We start from the raw sequence: 19,388 nt of genomic DNA, 5'->3' as shown, positions 1-19,388 counted from the left end.
ACCTGCCGTCGACGGGAGCAGCATCTGAGGTGGCTCGGGAGTTCATGGCTTCCATGACAGCCATGGGCCTGACCCAATTAATTCAGGGCCCCACACACGAAGGTGGCCACACACTGGACCTTGTTTTTGTATCTGAGCAGTGGACGAGTGATCTGGGTATAGGGGACTTGGTTGTCACACCCCTGTCATGGTCAGATCACTCATGTCTCCGGCTGGACTTCCCTGGCGCTACCCCCCACCGCGAGGAGGCGGGACCAGACGGTCCAAGCTGGTACCGCCCCAAGCACCTGATGGAACCGGATAGGTTCCAGACGGAGCTTGGGCCATTACCTGTAGCCCTGACCCGCGCTCGGTCGGAGGACCTAGCGGCCGCCTGGAATAGGGCGGCGGCTGGGGCCTTGGACCGGGTTGCGCCTTTGCGACCTCTCCTGCGACAGCGACCCACCCGGGCTCCTTGGTATACCGAGGAGCTGAGGGTGATGAAGCGCCATAGGAGACGTCTAGAGAGCAGGTGGAGGTCCTCACGCTCCGAATCTGATCGAACACAGGTAAGAGCCTATTTACGGACCTACCTTGTGGCATTAAGGGCGGCCAAACGTAGATATTGCGCCGCTCTTATTGCGTCCACGGATAACCGCCCTGCCGCCCTGTTTAGGGTGACCCGCTCCCTCTTGTCACAGAGGACGCGGGGGGCACCCTTGCAGGGCAGAGCAGAGGAGTTTGGGGAATATCTGCAGGACAAAGTCGCTCAGATCCGGAGTGGATGGGCCCCCCTCAGTGGACCAGACGGGCCGCCAACAGCGAGTCTTGTGAGACCATCCTGGGAGGAGTTTGATTCTGTTGCCCCCAAGGATTTGGATAGGTTGCGTGGACGGCTGCGACCCACCACATGTTTAATGGACCCGTGTCCCTCCTGGTTGGTACTGGCATCTTGGGAGGTGACCCGAGGCTGGCTTCTGGGCCTGGTGAATGCCTCATTGGGTGAGGGATCCTTGCCAACCGCCTTGAAGGAGGCGGTGGTGAGGCCCTTACTTAAGGGGCCTTCGCTTGACCCAACGGAGCTAGCTAATTACCGTCCAGTCTCCAACCTTCCCTTTTTAGCGAAGGTTGTTGAGAATGTGGTGGCGCAGCAGTTTCCACGACACCTTGACGAATCCGATTATCTAGACTCACGCCAGTCCGGCTTCCGACCCGGGCACAGCACGGAGACAGCCTTGGTCGCGTTGGTCGATGATCTCTGGAGGGCCAGAGATAGAGGTTGTTCCTCTATCCTGGTCCTATTAGACCTCTCGGCGGCTTTTGATACCATCGACCATGGTATCCTATTGCGCTGGTTGGAGGGGATAGGAGTCAGAGGTACCGTTCTGCGGTGGTTCGGCTCCTACCTCTCCGACCGGAAGCAATGTGTGTTGACAGGGGGACAGAGGTCGACCCCGAGGCCACTCACTTGTGGAGTGCCACAGGGGTCGGTCCTCTCGCCTCTCCTGTTCAACACATATGTGAAGCCGCTGGGTGAGATCATCCGTGGTTTTGGGGTTGAGTGTCACTTCTACGCTGATGATACCCAGCTGTATATTTCAACCCCAAACCACCCCAACGAGGCTGTCGAAGTGATGTCCCGGTGTTTGGAAGCCGTCGGGGTCTGGATGGGGGACAACAGACTTAAACTCAACCCCTCCAAGACTGAGTGGCTGTGGCTACCGGCACCTCGGTTCAGCCAGCTGATTCCATCGCTGGCCATAGGGGGCGAACAATTGCCCCCTGTGGAACGGGCGCGCAATTTGAGCGTCCTCCTTGATGCCCGGCTGTCAATGGATGACCATGTGGCAGCCGTGGCAAGGGGGGCGTTCCACCAGGTTCGCCTGGTGCGCCAATTGCGCCCCCTACTGGACCGGGATGCCCTACGCACAGTCACTCATGCGTTGGTGACGTCCCGCCTGGATTACTGCAACGCTCTCTACATGGGGCTGCCCTTGGGACGCGCCCGGAGACTGCAGTTAGTTCAGAACGCAGCCGCGCGGGCTGTGATGGGGAGTACGAGGTACTCCCACGTAACACCTCTCCTGCGCGAGCTGCACTGGCTGCCTGTGGTTTTTCGGGTGCGTTTCAAGGTGCTGATTACCATCTTTAAAGCGCTCCATGGCACGGGACCTAGTTACTTGCGGGATCGCATCCTCCCACATACATCCCTGCGGCCAATTCGCTCACACAGAGAGGGACTTCTCCTGGTGCCGTCCACTAGGCAATGCCAACGGGCGACACCAAGGAGTAGGGCCTTCTCTGTGATGGGCCCAACCCTCTGGAATGACCTCCCCCCCGACATTAGAACCACTACTGACCTCCGCTCCTTCCGGCAAAAATTGAAGACTCACCTGTTCCGATTAGCAGGCCTGGCATAATTACAACTGTCCCTCCTGGCAAATGTATTAACTGGTTATTTTAGGGGTATTGTTTTTAACTTATTGTGTGTGTTTTAGGGGTTCAAAATCCTATATTTATATATATTGCTTTGTACAGTTCTTTTAATTCCATTTTTAACCTCCTCCATTCCAACTGTACATATTCAATTTTTATTGTATTTTGATATATTTGGCATGGACTGTACACCGCCCCGAGTCCCTTTTTGGGAGAGGGGGCGGTCTAGAAGCATGAATAATAAATAAATAAATAAATAAATGTTAGTACAGGGTCACTGAAAAGGCTGCTTTAATCCTTAAAAAAATCTGACCTCTAATATTAAAGATGAATGTATCCTTCAAATTGACAGGCAAGAGAGTACAGTCACTGACACTCGCTTAGAGAATCAAAACCTTTATGTTACTAGAAGATGATATTGAAGTAGACGAGGCATGATATGCACACACTGAACAGAGAGGAGCAAAGGGCAAAATGTTGTTAAAAAGCAGCAGACTCTTATGCCATAATGACTAAGCTGCAGAGCATAGGTCACTCACAGAGAAGAAGAGGAACTGCAGAAAGGTATGGGGGGAGGAACCATATATAGCCATTATGAGAAATTATTGAATAGGATTAGTATGGAGGCAAGTAAAGAATTTTTGGGAATTTAGCAAGGAAGAAAAGAAACAGCAAAGAACATATCAGAAAGAAAAGATAACCTGTACGCTGATGATACTCAGCTGTACATTTCCACCCCGAACCACCCCAACGAGGCCGTCAAAGTGATGTCCCGGTGTGTGGAAGCCGTACGGGTCTGGATGGATGACAACCGACTCAAGCTCAACCCTTCCAAGACGGAGTGGCTGTGGGTTCCGGCCCCCCGGTTCAACCAGTTAATTCCATCTCTGGCCATTGGGGGCATTCAACTCGCCCCCGTGGAGCGGGCACGCAATTTGGGTGTCCTCCTGGATGCCAGGCTGTCCATGGATGACCATGTGACAGCCGTGGCCAGGGGGGCGTTCCACCAGGTTCGCCAATTGCGCCATTGGACCGGGACGCCCTACGCACAGTCACCCATGCGCTGGTGACGTCTCGCCTGGACTACTGTAACGCTCTCTACATGGGGCTTCCCTTGAAATGCACTCGGAGACTGCAGTTAGTCCAGAATGCGGCCGCGCGGGTGATTATGGGGAGTACTAAGTACTCCCATGTGACACCTCTCCTGCGCGAGCTGCACTGGCTTCCTGTGGTCTATCGGGTGCGTTTCAAGGTCTTGATTACGATCTTTAAAGCGCTCCATGGCTCAGGACCTAGTTACCTGCGGGATCGTATTCTGCCCCATACATCCCTACGACCCATCCGCTCGCACAGAGAGGGGCTTCTCCAGGTGCCGTCCACCAGACAGTGCCATGGGGCGGCGCCTAGGAGCAGAGCCTTCTCTGTGGCGGGCCCAGCCCTGTGGAATGACCTCCCCCCGGATATTAGGACCACTACTGACCTCCGCTCCTTCCGTATAAAGCTCAAGACCCACCTATTCCAAATAGCCGGCCTGGCTCAATCATAACTTCATAACGCTCCTGATGGGTTTTTTAATTCAGTAATTTTATTTAATGGGATTTTAAATTGTGTTTTTTAATTGTCTTTCACTTATGAGTCTACCTCCTCCATGCACATGTATATGTCTTTGTTCTTTATGTATATATGTTTGTCTTTATCTGTATTTTATCTGTTTTGATTGTACGCCGCCCCGAGTCCTTCGGGAGAGGGTTGCGGCTAATCAAATAAAATTATTATTATTATTATTAAAAGCAGAATATGAACCAAGGAAGGAGAAACAGAGCAGAGATTTTTTTTAAAATTGGCCAACAAGAAACTGTCATTTTAATCAAAGCAGTTTCAGTACTGTACATAAATAAACCAATTTTATTGGATCTGCCAAAATCTATTTAATTTTCTATCTCTATACAGTATTTTTATTCTATTATCTTCCTGGTGCCTTTTAAACCTTAAGACTGCTAATTTTCTTCCTCTGAATCAATTCCTTTTTCTTCCTCTATAGTTTTAACATGTATGGTTCTAATTCCTCTAATTTACCTGTTTCTTATTTTCTTTTACATTTGAATACTATTTCCTACATGTCCTTATGTCTGACTCTGCTAGGAAATTCTTTAGTCTTATTACACTTTTAACATTAAAGAAAGTTTATTCTCTCCACTGTTTGAATCCAAATCCTGTATTTCTAAGGCAAGGATGGCTTATGTAACTATTGGTTTCTTACTTATAGCCACAGATTAGAAAAGATAGTGCAGTGCACAATCAATTACACCATATATCACAAAGTATGATGATGACACACGGGACATCGCTATCTCTACATTTAGCAGCAGCAGCAGGGAAAACAGTAACGGTGATTTTTTTCTACCTACTATTTCTTAGCTTAATGATCTCACAACCTGTCATGAAATGTTTTGAAATGTTCCTTCCATTTTGTTTATCCCAAGACATTCCTAACTTTGGCATTTGGACAAATTTGCTATAATAACTTGAAGCTATTTTCTGTGGTGACTTAGGACTGCTATTAAATGCCTTTAAATAACAAGATAATTGGATAACTAAGCCATAACAAATACACCTGTTCTTCATTTGTTTGTGACTGTAGTACCTTTCTGATCTATTTAAACTCAGAATCCTCAGTGTTTTTTTCTACACCCATGATATTTTACTGTTTCTCCCTCTTTTCTCTTAAAGATTCCCAGAACTATTTGATATATTTTTCTCCTCTCATTCCACTTTCACTTATTTTTCTACTTCATCCTGTTTAATTTGATGATACATTTCGCCATCCTTTAAAAATTACTTAGAGTCTATCCCTTCATTTCAAATTCTTTCATATCTTCCTTTCTCATCCAGCCAGATCTTTATTGCATTTGAACATACCGTTTACTCATTTTGCTTTTCCAACGCCTTTTTATTATCCTTCACTTTCAAACTTTTCTTATACTTGCTGTTCTTCCAAAGTACAACAGCCATTTCCAACCAATTGCTTCTTCCTGATTTTACCTCACAATCATTTCACAAAGGCCACTAAATATAAAATATAAATATTTAAATGTTTGTCCCAAGACTATGCATTAACAAACATGTTGCCCATTTATTGCTACTTCTTTTCCTGCTTGATTCTCTTTAACACCTAGAAAAATAATAGTAACTTGGTTGGTCATGAGAGAGAGAAAAAAATAAAGCAGAACCCAAAGAGGTAATGCTTTTACTAAACCAAATGAGATTTTACAGAAGTGTTCAAGTACTGTTCATCATGCAAGATGATTAAAAGCCATAAGAAAGGGACCAAAAACAATTGCTAGTCAGCTAGCATTCTGGATCACATTCCAGAATGTGATCTGGAATGTGATCCAGATCACATTCATGTAAGTGAATTGTGTATTAGCATTTTTGTGTTTGTCACAACATAATTCTACTTATTCTATTTATGACACAGAACCACATCCAAACACAATTAGCAATTTGGGGAAAAAAATAAAGTTTACAGTTTCCTGTAACAATAGTAGCCACTAGATGGCATCAACCAAAAGAATATGAAGCAATTCCTAGAGGTTACTATTGGTCAAAGTCCAGCAGTAACCTTTATCCTGCCTCCATTACATTTCAGTAAGTCTACATTTAAATGTTTTCAAGACTTCCTAATTTAAATGGTTGTGGTTTACAAATGTTCTGACTTCAGCAGCAAATCCTGAACTTTTTCAGGTTTTTAAAAATAAAATTATACAAGCTGCAACTCAGACAGGATAAGACTTTACCTGTAAAAACAGAATAGAATTACACATTAACACCAACATAAAGGCTCTGAACAAACCCTAACTCTATCAAGAGATTAGTAATACAAAATTTAAACACTGGTTAATAACCCTTATAGGAAGAAAGACAAGAGAAGCAGAGCAGAGTCTACCCAACCTTGTGTTCTCTGTGCATTCTGGGGCTGCAAGCCCCAAATTCATGGCTGAGAGCACTCAAGGACAACAAAAATATTAGGAAGAAGCCCACTGACAATGGGTTTGTCTAGTGGCCACTTTATTTATTACTAAAATTACCCATCTCACCCGAAGTGACTCTTTATCATCGTAAAGTAACACAAAAGTCTTGCCTGCACCCTTAAGGGCTAGTCTTAGTTACAAGCTAATGCTAACATTACCTAATGTCCTAAAAAGAAAAACAAAAAAGCCCCCAAACAGTCATCTCAGTGGACTATACACTCTCTCACTTCATAGCATTTCCCCTCCAACAATGTAGTGCTGGAAATAGCCAAACAAGGGGGCAGCTAAAGTGGGCATAGGATATGCCTCCAGGCTTGATGCTTCTTTGTATTCAAAGAATACTTTCACATTAACATTTGGTTTGATTCATGTAAGTCACAATGATCAGAATCCCTGGGGAAAAAAGACAGTTCAGCTCATGTTTTCCTATGTTACCAGGTTTCTTACAAAGCAGCCTTGTTCAGCAAAAATCAAACACAAGAAGTAAAGCGATATAATGGACCTATGTATCCCCCCCTCCCCATCACCGCGGATGGGGACTGCAGCCAAGAAATTAAAAGATGCTTGCTCCTGGGGAGGAAAGCTATGGCAAATTAGACAGCACCCTAAAAAGCAGAGACATCACCCTGCCAACAAAAGTGTGTATAGTCAAGGCTATGGTTTCCCCAGTTGCAATGTATGGCTGTGAAGGTTGGACCATAAGAAAGGCTGAGCGCCAAAGAATTGAGGCCTTTGAACCATGGTACTGGAGAAGACTCCTGTGAGTCCCTTGGACTGCAAGGCAATCAAACCACAGTCAGTCCTAGAGATTAACCCTGACTGCTCTTTAGAAGGCCAGATCCTGAAGATGAACCTCAAATACTACCTAATGAGAAGAAGGACTCTCTAAAGAAGAGCCTAATACTAGGAAAGATTGAGGGTAAAAGAAGAAGGGGACGACAGAGAATGAGGTGGCTCAATAAGAGTCACCGAAGCAGTAGGCTTGAGTTTAAATGGACTCCAGAGGATGGTAGAAGACAGGAAGGCCTGGAGGAACATTGTCCATAGGGCCGAGAAGGGTCAGACACAACTTCGCAACTAACAACAAAAAAACCCTCCCTCAGCATAGGGACTGGACAATGTTGGATTGTGGTCCAAATTGTCTTTTGGGAGACAGCGCTCTCCGTATAGCAACGTATCTTATTTTACAATGTGGTAAGCCAATCCTAATGCAATTTTTGGGCTCATTCTCCTAAGGAGTTCTAGCCTCCTGGCCCAAAGCCCTGCTCTGCTGGCAATTTAAAAATAGTCAAATTTGTTATTGTGTAAATTTCATATATCTTCTATAGAATATCTTTTTTGTTTTAAAAAGTATAGAACTTTAAAAATACAAAAAACTAATAAGCAAACAGTGCAGAGAGAAAAAAAGTAAAATAGAAAGGGAAAATATGTAAAGAAATGACTCTTTTCCCTTCTTCAAGACAAGTATAATTTCAGTAACTTATCTTCTCTAACATTTCAACCTAAAATCTCTTTACTTAATCTAAAAGCAAATACAGCCTCATCAATCTTAATCAGCAAAAATGTATTAAGAGCTACCAGAAACGACATATATTTTCACATTAAACAAGTACATCAATTTCATATTTTTGATTTATCTTTACAGTTATTTATCTCTCTTTCAAAATACCATCTTCCCTCTTCTTCCCATATCTTATCTTACATCCATATCTTATTAAGACTCTCTTGTCTAAAATCTTTAACTAGGTGAAACAGTGCATCATAGAGCAACAATTTTTGAATTAAAATACCTGAAATGGGATAAATTTATAAATGTGTCCTGGGACCGATCTCTCCAGTGGAACTGTAATTTGCTAAATTTCTGACTGCTTTAGTGCTGCTGTAGTTTACTGCTGTGCCACTGCCCAAAGGTTTAGTAGGCTGACCCTATCCTAGTCCTTTGGAAGGAGACTGGGTAGACTGGTCCCTCCTTCCACCGCTGGAGATCAGGTGCAGACTATAGGGGATAAGTTATGAGTACATTGTTGCCAAATATCCTTGAATTCTTCCAGAATTAAAATACTTGTCTCCATTCTGTATTAGTGGGTAATTATAATCTTTAATCCTTTCTGATTGTGTCTAGTAACCAGCTTTCAAGGTCTCCTCTTCTACTTTTCCCTAAGCCATATTTTTTCAGGAAAAGATTTCTTATACACATTCAAAATCTTCATATATTTTAATAGGATTTTGAACAAACCACTTATTCTAATTATGCCATAATCTTATTTTTAGTTTCTCTAGCCTTTTAGTCCATTTATTTTTTTACAAAACCACCATTCTATTTACCTTTTTTGCTACTTATTTTCAAGCCATTCCCAAAATTTTTCTTTAAGTTCTTAAACTTACATGAAACCCTTTTTTGTTGTTGTTGAGGACTGAAGGTAGAAAAAAAAGGTCCTTATGTTGGTTCTTGATATCCAAAAATCAATTTTCAAGCCATTTCCAATGAAAGTGATTAAGATAGGAAGTGGGCGAACCCAGTATCTCTTTGAAGGCTTTGAACTGCAGCTTGGGCAAAGCTAACTTTCCCAGCTCCCAGAGCTCTAAAACCTGCCAGAGACCACTATTTTACAGTTTCATCATGTGGAACCATCTGTTATGAAGCACTATGGGTCGTCCCAGATCCTCTCATTAATCTGGATTCATTCACTGGCTCTTTTTTCTGATGCGGGCATCAGTTCCCATCTTCAGTTCATCCTGCTTCCCATAAAAGATCTAAAACAAATCCTCTTTATGCACTTAAACAGATGCATTGAGTATAATTCTGAGCATTATATATAGTAAAGATATTTTGTTGTGGGAGAGACAGACACAGATAAGAAAAAGGACGTAATTAAAGAAGAAGTGAGAGATACTTCCTAAATATAAAATATTTGAATTTTGAATTTTGAATTTTATTGAATTTATAGACTGCCCCCCTCTCCCCGAAGGGACTCGGGGCGGTGTACAGACAGCAAAATAAAAGCCATATACAGATATCCATATCCATTAGTTAATCAGTAGTTACAAATGATACAGGCAATCTTATGCTGAATATACTATATGTGGAATGAGATGAAATTTTGGCCTCTGCTTAATCAGCACAATTGTTTTATTGAAAAGGTTCAAAAAGATTCCTACTAATGGGTCAGTTTGTTGACTACCTCAATAAAAGTTGGTACTATTCATGCAACTGCTACCTTGTGATGCAGTACCATAATTGCAAGAATATACTTGAAGCATGCCCTTGCAATTACAATTCAAGGTTCAGCACTTAATGATATAAAACCACGTGCCATTAAAACAGAGAATTTTAATATCTTTATTGTTATACAACAGCAAACCTGCTCAAGTTGTATGTTGACACAGAAAATTATTTTATTTTCAAACTTCTGATCTATTATCTTTTAAATAAGAATGCCAGTTACAATATAACACAATATGTACAATATTATATAAATATAAGTTAGATAACTACAGTACATGCATTTTGAATTCTCAAATCTAAAATAGTTCTTTTTAGAAACTGTTCTTTGCAGACAGAACACCAATAGATTCAGGATAAAACAGGTCAATATGATGCCCTCCATATTCATTTATAAGTTGACAGGCCATATTTTGACATACCACTTCAGGTCTTCTCTACTTTTCCATAAAGCCATACAGTGAGGCCTTACAGAAGGACTCAAGATACTCTATGTGCTGAAATAATATTGTAAAACACCCAGATATTATTGCTCTCTCTTTTTTCTCAGAAAAGAAACAAAAGGTGATATAATTTTTAAATGATCCTTTATAAATCTGAAATCATGTTGTTATTTCAAGAAAATAAAAGATTATGTAATATATTAAATTATTAGCACAGGAAACAATGATTTTATATACAAATATTCAATGTAGTGATATGAATATTTACAATGGAAGTAAAGCACTTCATAATTTATTTCCCCTCAATTCTCTGGGAAGAAAAGTAAAACAGAAAACTGTATCTTTTTAAAAAATCCTCTTTTAGGAAGATGTTTTACACTGAACTTAAACAAGATTTATAGTCTGTCTTCAAGACCAGATTCACTTCACTTTGCAATAACAGACAAACCTCAGATAATACCAATTTAGAATAATTTAGCAAGACTTTATCTGAACAGTATGAACCTTGCTATCTAGGTTAGGCTACTCTAATGCATTATAAAGTCTTTAATTATGATTTTAAAAATTCCAAATATTCTAAACTATGGCTGTCTATATGCTAGGGGTATACCATTTTCCAGCCTAATATGAAGCCTTAATATTTTGGCAGCTTTACTCAAAGGCCCATATCCATCCATGTTAGCCTGTCCTGGTATAGAGACAGAAGTAGAAAGAGAAAAAGTCTTTCTCGTTGTTTATTTTGTGTGCCTCTGTGAAAGTCAAAAGGCACAGAAGCTTTGTTAGCTGTGGTCTCCAAAATGAAACTTGGGTTACTGAGTGAGTATTATAGGCTTTTTAAGTATGGAGTAAAAGTTTCTGTCATAAAATAATAGCAGCATTCAGCTGACCTTGGCAGATGCAAAATAGGTCAGATGCAAAATAGGTCAAACAAAATAAATAGGAAGTTTCTGACCTATGCATGGACGACACTGGGAAGGCAAGTCAATGGCAAACCACTTCCATATTTCTCCCAAGAAATGTTGAAAACTGTTGACATGACATTGAGAATGACTAAATATAAACTTTAGCTTCACCTGTCTTCTTTAAAAGATGTTATTTGGTTTGCTTATCATCTCTGGATGAGCTTAATTTTAATTTCATACAAAGTTGTTAGTAGTTCATTTTGGTATGACTATGAACTTGAACTCTAATGCTTCAATGTAAATAATTGTATATTTTGTAAATTGCCCTGGGATTTGGGGGGTATAGAATATATATTTCCAGATATTTATGCAGATGACACCAAGCTAGCAGGAATAGCCAACACTCCAGAAGACAGGCTTAAGATACAGAAGGATCTTGACAAACTTGAACATTGGGCACTATCTAATAAAATGAAATTCAATGGTGAAAAGAGTAAGGTTCTACATTTAGGGGGAAAACGAAATGCACAAGTACAGTAGGTGGTACCTTGCTCAACAGTAGTAACTGTGAAAGGGATCTTGGAGTCCTAGTGGACAACCATTTAAATATGAGCCAGCAGTGTGCAGCAGCTGCCAAAAAAGCCAACACAGTTCTAGGCTGCATCAACAGAGGGATAGAATCAAGATCACGTGAAGTGTTAATACCACTTTATAATGCCTTGGTAAGGCCACACTTGGAATACTGCATTCAGTTTTGGTCGCCACGATGTAGAAAAGATGTGGAGACTCTAGAAAGAGTGCAGAGAAGAGCAACAAAGATGATTAGGGGACTGGAGGCTAAAACATATGAAGAACGGTTGCAGGAACTGGGTATGTCTAGTTTAATGCAAAGAAGGACTAGGGGAGACATGATAGCAGTGTTCCAATATCTCAGGGGTTGCCACAAAGAAGAGGGAGTCAAACTATTCTCCAAGGCACCTGAGGGTAGAACAAGAAGCAATGGGTGGAAACTAATCAAGGAGAGAAGCAACTTAGAACTGAGGAGAAACTTCCCTGACAGTTAAAACAATTAATCAGTGGAACACCTTCCTTCCAGAAGTTGTGAATGCCCCAACACTGGAAGTTTTTAAGAAGATGTTGGATAGCCCTTTGTCTGGAAAGGTATAGAGTTTCCTGTCTAGGCAGGGGGTTGGACTAGAAGACCTCAAAGGTCCCTTCCAACTCTGCTATTGTATTGTAAATGGTTGTCCAATCTCTTCTTAAAAACTTCCAGGTTTGGGGCATTCACAACTTCTGGAGAAAACTTGTTCCACTGATTAATTGTTCTAACTGTCAGGAAATCTCTTCTTAGTTTTAGGTTACTTCTCTCCTTGATTAGTTTTCATCCATTGCTTCTTGTCCTCCCTCAGATGCTTTGGAGAATAGTTTAACTCCCCTCTTCTTTCTGGCTACCCCTGAGATATTGGAACACTGCTATAATGTCACCTCTAGTCCTTTACATTAAATTAGACATACCCAATTCCATCAACAGTTCTTGATATGGTTTAGCCTCCAATCAACTAATCATCTTTGTTGCTCGGCTCTGCACTTTTTCTAGAGGCTCCACATCTTTTTACATTGCGGCACCCAAAACTGGATGCAGTATTCCAAGTGTGATCTTACCAAGGCATTATAAAGTAGTGTTAACACTTCACATGATCTTCATTCTATCCCTTGTTAATGCAGCCTAGAACTGTGTTGGCTTTTTTGGCAGCTATAGTACACTGCTGGCTCATATTTAAGTGATTGTCCACTAGGACTCCAAGATCCCTCTCACAGTTACTACTACTGAGTCAGGTACCACCTATGCTATAGACCTGCGCATTTGTTTTTTCTTGCCTAAATGTAGGACCTTACTTTTTTCATCACTGAATTTCATTTTGTTAGATAGTGCTCAATGTTCAAGTCTGTCAAGATCCTTCTGTAACTTGACCTTCTTAGATCCAGCACTTTTTAACCCTTGCTGCAACCATGAGACCTAGGAAGTATTTATGTGCATGATTGTGTATCAATCAGATTATCTCTGAAAAGAGAGGCTTTAACCAAAACACATAAAATTGCAATTAAAACTCACATTTCTTGACAATTTATTTTCATTCTCTACCAGCAATCCTTGACTTATGACTGGAATTTCTGTCGTAACTAATTGAGGTTGTATATGTCGGACCCAATTGTATAACAATTTCTATGGTGATTTTAAGCAAATCACACAGTCTTTAAGCAAGTCTAGCTTCTTTAATGGCCTCTGTTGCCATGTTTTTTGGCCAGGAATCAGCAAAAAAGGTAGCAAATTGTAAATACGTTAGCACAGGAGGCAGCAATCTCTAAGAAATGCAAGATGGCTGTCAAGCACTAAAATTCTGATCATGCAACCACAGGACTGATGCAATGGTTCCAAGTCCAAGGAAATGTCATATATCAGTTTTTTCTAAGACTATTGTAACTTTGAACCATTATTAAACAGTCATAACTCAAGGATTATCTGTATTATGTCATTTCCAAGGATCAGGGACACTTAATCTATGGAATGATATTTCACAGAATATGTCTTTTCTAATTTTATAACTGACTAAAATGTCTCTTATTAAATATTCATTTGAACATTATTGATTTTGCTGGCTTTAGTTTTATTCACTTTAACATTATTTGTATTCTATTGCATATTATTTTACAAAGATTTGAGCAATGCTGAGGCATCCTATAAGATCTCAAATAAAAGCAATCTAGGATTTTTTCCTATAGAAATAGAAAAAGCTGTTAAGTGAAAAAGAAGGTTATTTTCCCCATCTGTTACCTATAAAAGCATTTGAAAAATTTGCTCCTAGTCATTCACACCATTATACTGGTACAAGACAGTATTCAAACCCAAGTCAGAAGATTAGAACAATTAATCTTAAAGCTGATTATAAACATTTTTTACCCTTAATCATACTAGAGAGGAAAAAACATTTTGTTTGTTTTACCAAATCACAGATTTTTTTTACCAAGCTTTGCTAACTGTATTGTATCCAAGTATCACCGATTATGCCAACATACTTTTGAACTTTATGATCAGTGCGGACAAAAAATTAAGCTCCACTTGCTGGAGATAATAGCTCGTGTGTTTTCCATATTAAGGCAAAGGTAAAGTTCCCCTTGCACATATGTGCTAGACGTTCTCGACTCCATATTTTCCATATTACCACACTGTAAATTCCTTACAGCTTCCCATTATTTCATTAACATTTCTTCAATGCCTCTCAATGGAAAAATGTTAACACAGGTAGTCCCTCAGCTTCTGAACAGTCATTTAACAAACCTTCAAAGTTAACATGGCCGTGAAAAAGCTGCTTACAGTACTTTTCTGGCAACTGTAAAATGTCAGTTCCTTCCCTTTCCACCCCTACACCCCAGCCCACCCCCACTTTTTTGGTACTTGGTAACCAGCTCACATTTACGAATGATTGACAAGCTTCCCACAATCATGTAAATGCCATTTGCAATCTTCTCTGCCAGCTTCTCCAAAAAAAGCCAACATGGAAGCTGTCAAGGATGGTTGCAAGCAAAAAAGAGCTGAAATCTTCAGAATTTCCACTCCATGCATGGAAAAGAGGGAAAGCCTTTGGTAGGCTTCAGGAGTTGTTCTGGCAGCTCCACAAAGGATTTTCCCGCAATCCACCAAAGGATTATTCATCTGTACACAGATGGGAGCAGAAATCCTTTGGTGGTCTTCAGGAGAATTTAGAGTGAAAGGGCTATCTGCCAGGAAGATTTCTGCTCTGTGCCTTTAGGTAGCTATTTTGCTCTGTCTGCTTAAGAAGTGCTGGGGTTGCATTGATTGAGTAAAGCAATCATGTGAGCATCTTGCTTATTTACTGCTACATCAGCAACTGGTCTCAATTGTGGTTGCAAATAAAGGACTGCCTGTATACCAAATTTTAATATATCTGTATTATTCATTTCAAAACCTTATGTTATAATGTTTCTGGTGGCTGAGTATTCACACTGGATTATTCAAATTGTTAATCAAAATTTAGAGCAGCCTTTCCTGATTTATTAACTTGGTTCCCCTTTGGAACTACAACTCCCAGACTCAGCCACATGGGCTATAATTCTGGAAGTTACAGATTCAGCAAATATAGAAGGTGTTAGCCAGCTAGCTAATTCATCACTATAATGTATTAATTGGAAAGAATAACAATCCTTACCTTGTGCTGTTCAATTGCATCTATCCATTGCTGCCTGTGGTCTGGATCCTGAGCACGTAGATACCAAACACTATCGTTTACACTAATATCAAATCTGCATTCATCAAATTCATGAGGCTGTTGGATTAAATATATATATATAATTAGGGGCACTAGAATTACATTTTAAGTGGCTGATCCACGAATCTTTTAAATAAAAAAATCATTTTATTTATCAACGTATTCATTAGTCCCCATTATGATCTAACCCAGACCTACCAAAATCTGTACAGGGGACAGGGCCACTGACAAATTAAAAATAATTGTAGGCCACAAAGAATAACTGGCATGCCCATCAATTGTTTGATAGATATAGCTCTGGGGCAGTGACAGAGCTGGCAGTGTTGATGAGCATGGATGCACTGGAGATGCTCAGCAGCATATCTTTTGGGTTAATGGTGGCAATATTTGGTAGCAGCAGAGTTATTGGTTTTTTTAAAAAAATACTGAGAGGCCACATGTAATCTGCAGGCCTTACATTATATAGACTTGATCTAACCAAAAAATTTGAAAAAAATGACTTTTTGAAATTAGGAAAGAAAAACACATGATGTAAACATAGAACAAAGATCTGTAAAATAATTTGCAAACCCTAGAAATTACAGGTTGAAGAAGCATGCTTTTTAAATTGAAACGTCGCTATACACTGTTTAGAAACAAGGCTTCCAAGATAGAAATTACAAATATAACATGCCTTACTTGTTTCAAACATGCCCAATAAGTATTTCCACAAGGGCGAGATGGTCTTTGTGCATACTATGCACAGAAAATTGGATGCCAGAGTTTTCCCCTCTTCTAAACACTGGGGGTAGGGGGGAGAAATAGGAGGGCTTTGGAAGTTAGGTAAAGTCTCATGCATAGAGGTATTATATATTGTAACACCTATATCTATCTCCTCTGAGAGCTGAAGATGGATTACAATGGATATAGAAAGTCCATACACCCCTGTTAAAATGTTTTTGAGATGTAAAAAAAACAAACCCAAATCAGACTAAGATAAATCACTTCAGAACTTTTTCTACCTTTAATATAAGGTATAAGCTATACAGTGCAAACTAAAATCTTTCAGGGGAGAACTAACAACAAGCTTAAAATAAAATGGTTGCATAAATGTGCATATCCTCTTCTAAGTAGAGATGTGGAAATAACCAATCATGTTCAAATAGATGTTAAATAGTTGCCAGTACACACCTGTCATCATTAAAATGACTGTGATCAAGCTCATATAAAATTCAGCTGTTCTAGCAGGATTTGTCTGACATTACCCAGTTGCCTCTTACAGCAAAAGCCATGGTCTGCAAAGAGCTTATGAAGTAGCAAAGAGATCTTATTGTTGTAATTATCAGTCAGGAGAAGGGTACAAAAATATTCCCAAGGCCCTGGGTATACCATGGAACCCAGTGAAGACAGTCATCAACAGGTGGAGAAAATATGGCACAACAGTGACATTACCAAGAATTGGATGTTCCTCCAGAATTGATGAAGAAGCAAGAAGAAAACTGGTCTGAGAATCTGCCAAGAGGCCTACAACAGTATTAAAGGAGCTGCAGAGATTTCTGGCAATTATTGGTTGTATTATACTACATGTGATAACGGTGCCCCATATTCTTCGTAAGTCTGGGCTGTGGGGGTCAGATGGCAAGATAGAAGGCTTTTTATATAAAGAAAAGCATCCATGCCCAGCTACATTTTCCAAACCCTACATGGAGCCTGACAAGGGCATGTGGGAAAATGTGTTATGATCTGATGAGATCAAGATTGAACTTTTTGGCCGAATTCCCAAAAGTATGTTTAGTGCAAAAACAACATTGCACATCGTCAAAAGTAAACTATACCCAAAGCAAAGCGTAGCGGTGGCAGCAGTATGGTTCGGGGCTGCTTTTCTTCAGCAGGAACTGAGGCTTTAGTCAAGGCGTAGGAATTATGAACAGTTTCAAATATCAGTAAATTTTGGCACAAAACCTTCAGGCCTCTGTTAAAATATTGAAGATGAAGAGGAATTTCAACATCATAATGACCCAAAGCAAATCAACAAAAGAATGGATTCTTGAGTAGAAGATCAAAGTTTTGGAATGGCTTCAAAAGGCGCTTCAACAAAGAATTAGTTTAAGGGTGTGCACACTTATGCAACCTTGTTATTTTTAATTTTTCCCCTTAAAAGATTTCAGTTTGCTTTTCAATTGAATTGCACAGCTTATAAGTTATATTGAAGGTGGAAATTTTTTTGAAGTGGTTTATCTTGGTTTGATTTTTTTTACTTCTCAAAACCCTAGCATTTTAACAGGGGCACCCACACTCACACACAATTCTGATAGCACATCTAAGTATCATTTCTGAAAATGCTGAACACTAGTTTCAATTCCTGGCAGAGGGTTTGAACTCTATACAATAATAGCTGATGAGTCCCAATAAGGAGGAAAAACTGGAACTGTATAGAAATAGCTAAAAGCATTCAAGCTAGAAATTTATACTGGGTTCTTGATTTGAAGATCTGTGTTGTGCTCAAATCAAAATATCCATTTTTTTTGCTAAATGTGCCCTATTTAGTGATTTTATTATCTTGAACCGTCTCTGTGCACCTGCTTATAGCTCCCCCCCTTTTCCTGTCACATCGGAGGTAAATCTTCCCGAACCTTGGAAATTTTTCAGCCTCATTTATGAAGTTTCTTTGAATGATCTAAAACACATCTTCCCAGATTTTGCTCCACTTGGGCTAGGCTGCCATTTATATGAGACAAGGTGTTGACTGATTCACCTATTACTCTTAATTATGCATAGCTGATCTCTCCACTGTCTACTAGGCTACACAGGCGGTTGACCATTTCTCCTACCCTCTGAAGTTAAAATTTGTGATGAATGCTTTATTGAAATAGATGCATATTTAGGAAATATTACTAATTAACAAATTATAATCTATTAATGATTTTAAAATTCTAGAATATTTAAGAATTTAGAATATTCCTTATGAATATTCAAAAGGAAGCAATTTTAAAGCTAACATTTAAACAATGTATACTCTTACAAAGAAACTAAATCTGTTCCTTTCAGTAAAGAGAAGTAAAATTTAATATTCAATGTTAATATTCAGTACAATGATTTTAAAACTTCCCTTTATAATTCTTTCCTTTATCCTTCCCGCTCAGTTCACTAAAATAGCCAGAAAACAGAATTATGAGAACTGTATCATGTAAGGAGTCAATTTTACACATCAATGTATGATACTCCATCAGTTATGAAGTAATTTCACAAGGGCTTTGAGTTGTTTCTCTGTTACAAGAATGGTTGCCTATTCTAATATTATGCAGACCAATGACCAGACTTTTTAAAAATGTAACTGCACAATTATAAATTATTGTGATCATACACCATGTTAATCTTTTGTTTGCTTAACAATGGTTTGTTGAATGAGCCAAAAATAATAATAATGTGGTGAGAAGTGCAAACAAGGAACCATGGTTTGTATGGACAAGTTTTGATTTGATCTGTTTCTTTTTTGCAGCTGCTATTTCCTGATATTTCTGTGGATTAGTTAGATATTCAGGTCAGATACACAAACAAAGCAAGAAACCATAGACAAAACCCGAGTTTCTATTTACACATGATACTGAAAACTTCTTTAGGATTTAACAGGCAGGGCCAGATTTAAGTTAAGGCTGAATAAATACTTGTCCAGGGTACCAAAGCTTAAGGAGTGCCAAAGCCAACTTCCTTCTGAATCACTCCAAAAATGCAAATCTTCACAATGGCAGGTGAATTACCAGCCAATGTAGCCTAAGGATGCCCTATAACCTGAGCCAGCATTGACTGGTAACCACAGTAAATGGCTAGAATGAAGAAGGCAGTCCAAAATATATGAAGGGCACCAAATTAGACAGTCTTAGTTTGGTCTTTCAAATAATTGACAAATTATCTCCTGAATGTGAATATGGAAAGAAATATGGGAAGGCATTTTAAAACTGGTTATACATGGTGGTTTTGCAGAAACTTTTAAAATCAATTTTAATTTCTCTTCCAGTACATCCTACAAAACAATTATAATAATCATCCATTAATGTCCATTACCTGGTCTGTTTCTTTGATATGTTAGCCAAAGCTGTATAAAATTACTA

General features: G+C 39.8%; 1 protein-coding gene across 3 annotated transcripts in view; it reads right to left on the bottom strand.

Annotated features, from left to right (window-relative positions):
* CERT1 (ceramide transporter 1) overlaps positions 1-19,388 on the bottom strand; it is an 80,136-nt gene that overhangs the window by 40,733 nt on the left and 20,015 nt on the right. For all 3 annotated transcript variants that reach the window (XM_081941275.1, XM_081941274.1, XM_081941276.1), the window contains exon 3: positions 15,241-15,357. In XM_081941275.1, the coding sequence (XP_081797401.1) occupies positions 15,241-15,357 (117 nt within the window). The remainder of the gene's footprint in view (positions 1-15,240; positions 15,358-19,388) is intronic.

The sequence above is a fragment of the Natrix helvetica genome (genome assembly GCF_964273705.1).
Source record: "Natrix helvetica genome assembly, chromosome: 2".
In the NCBI taxonomy this organism is placed as follows: Eukaryota; Metazoa; Chordata; class Lepidosauria; order Squamata; family Natricidae; genus Natrix; species Natrix helvetica.
The sequence above is the reverse complement of the archived record's forward strand: the minus strand, read 5'-3'. Positions and strand labels throughout refer to the sequence as shown.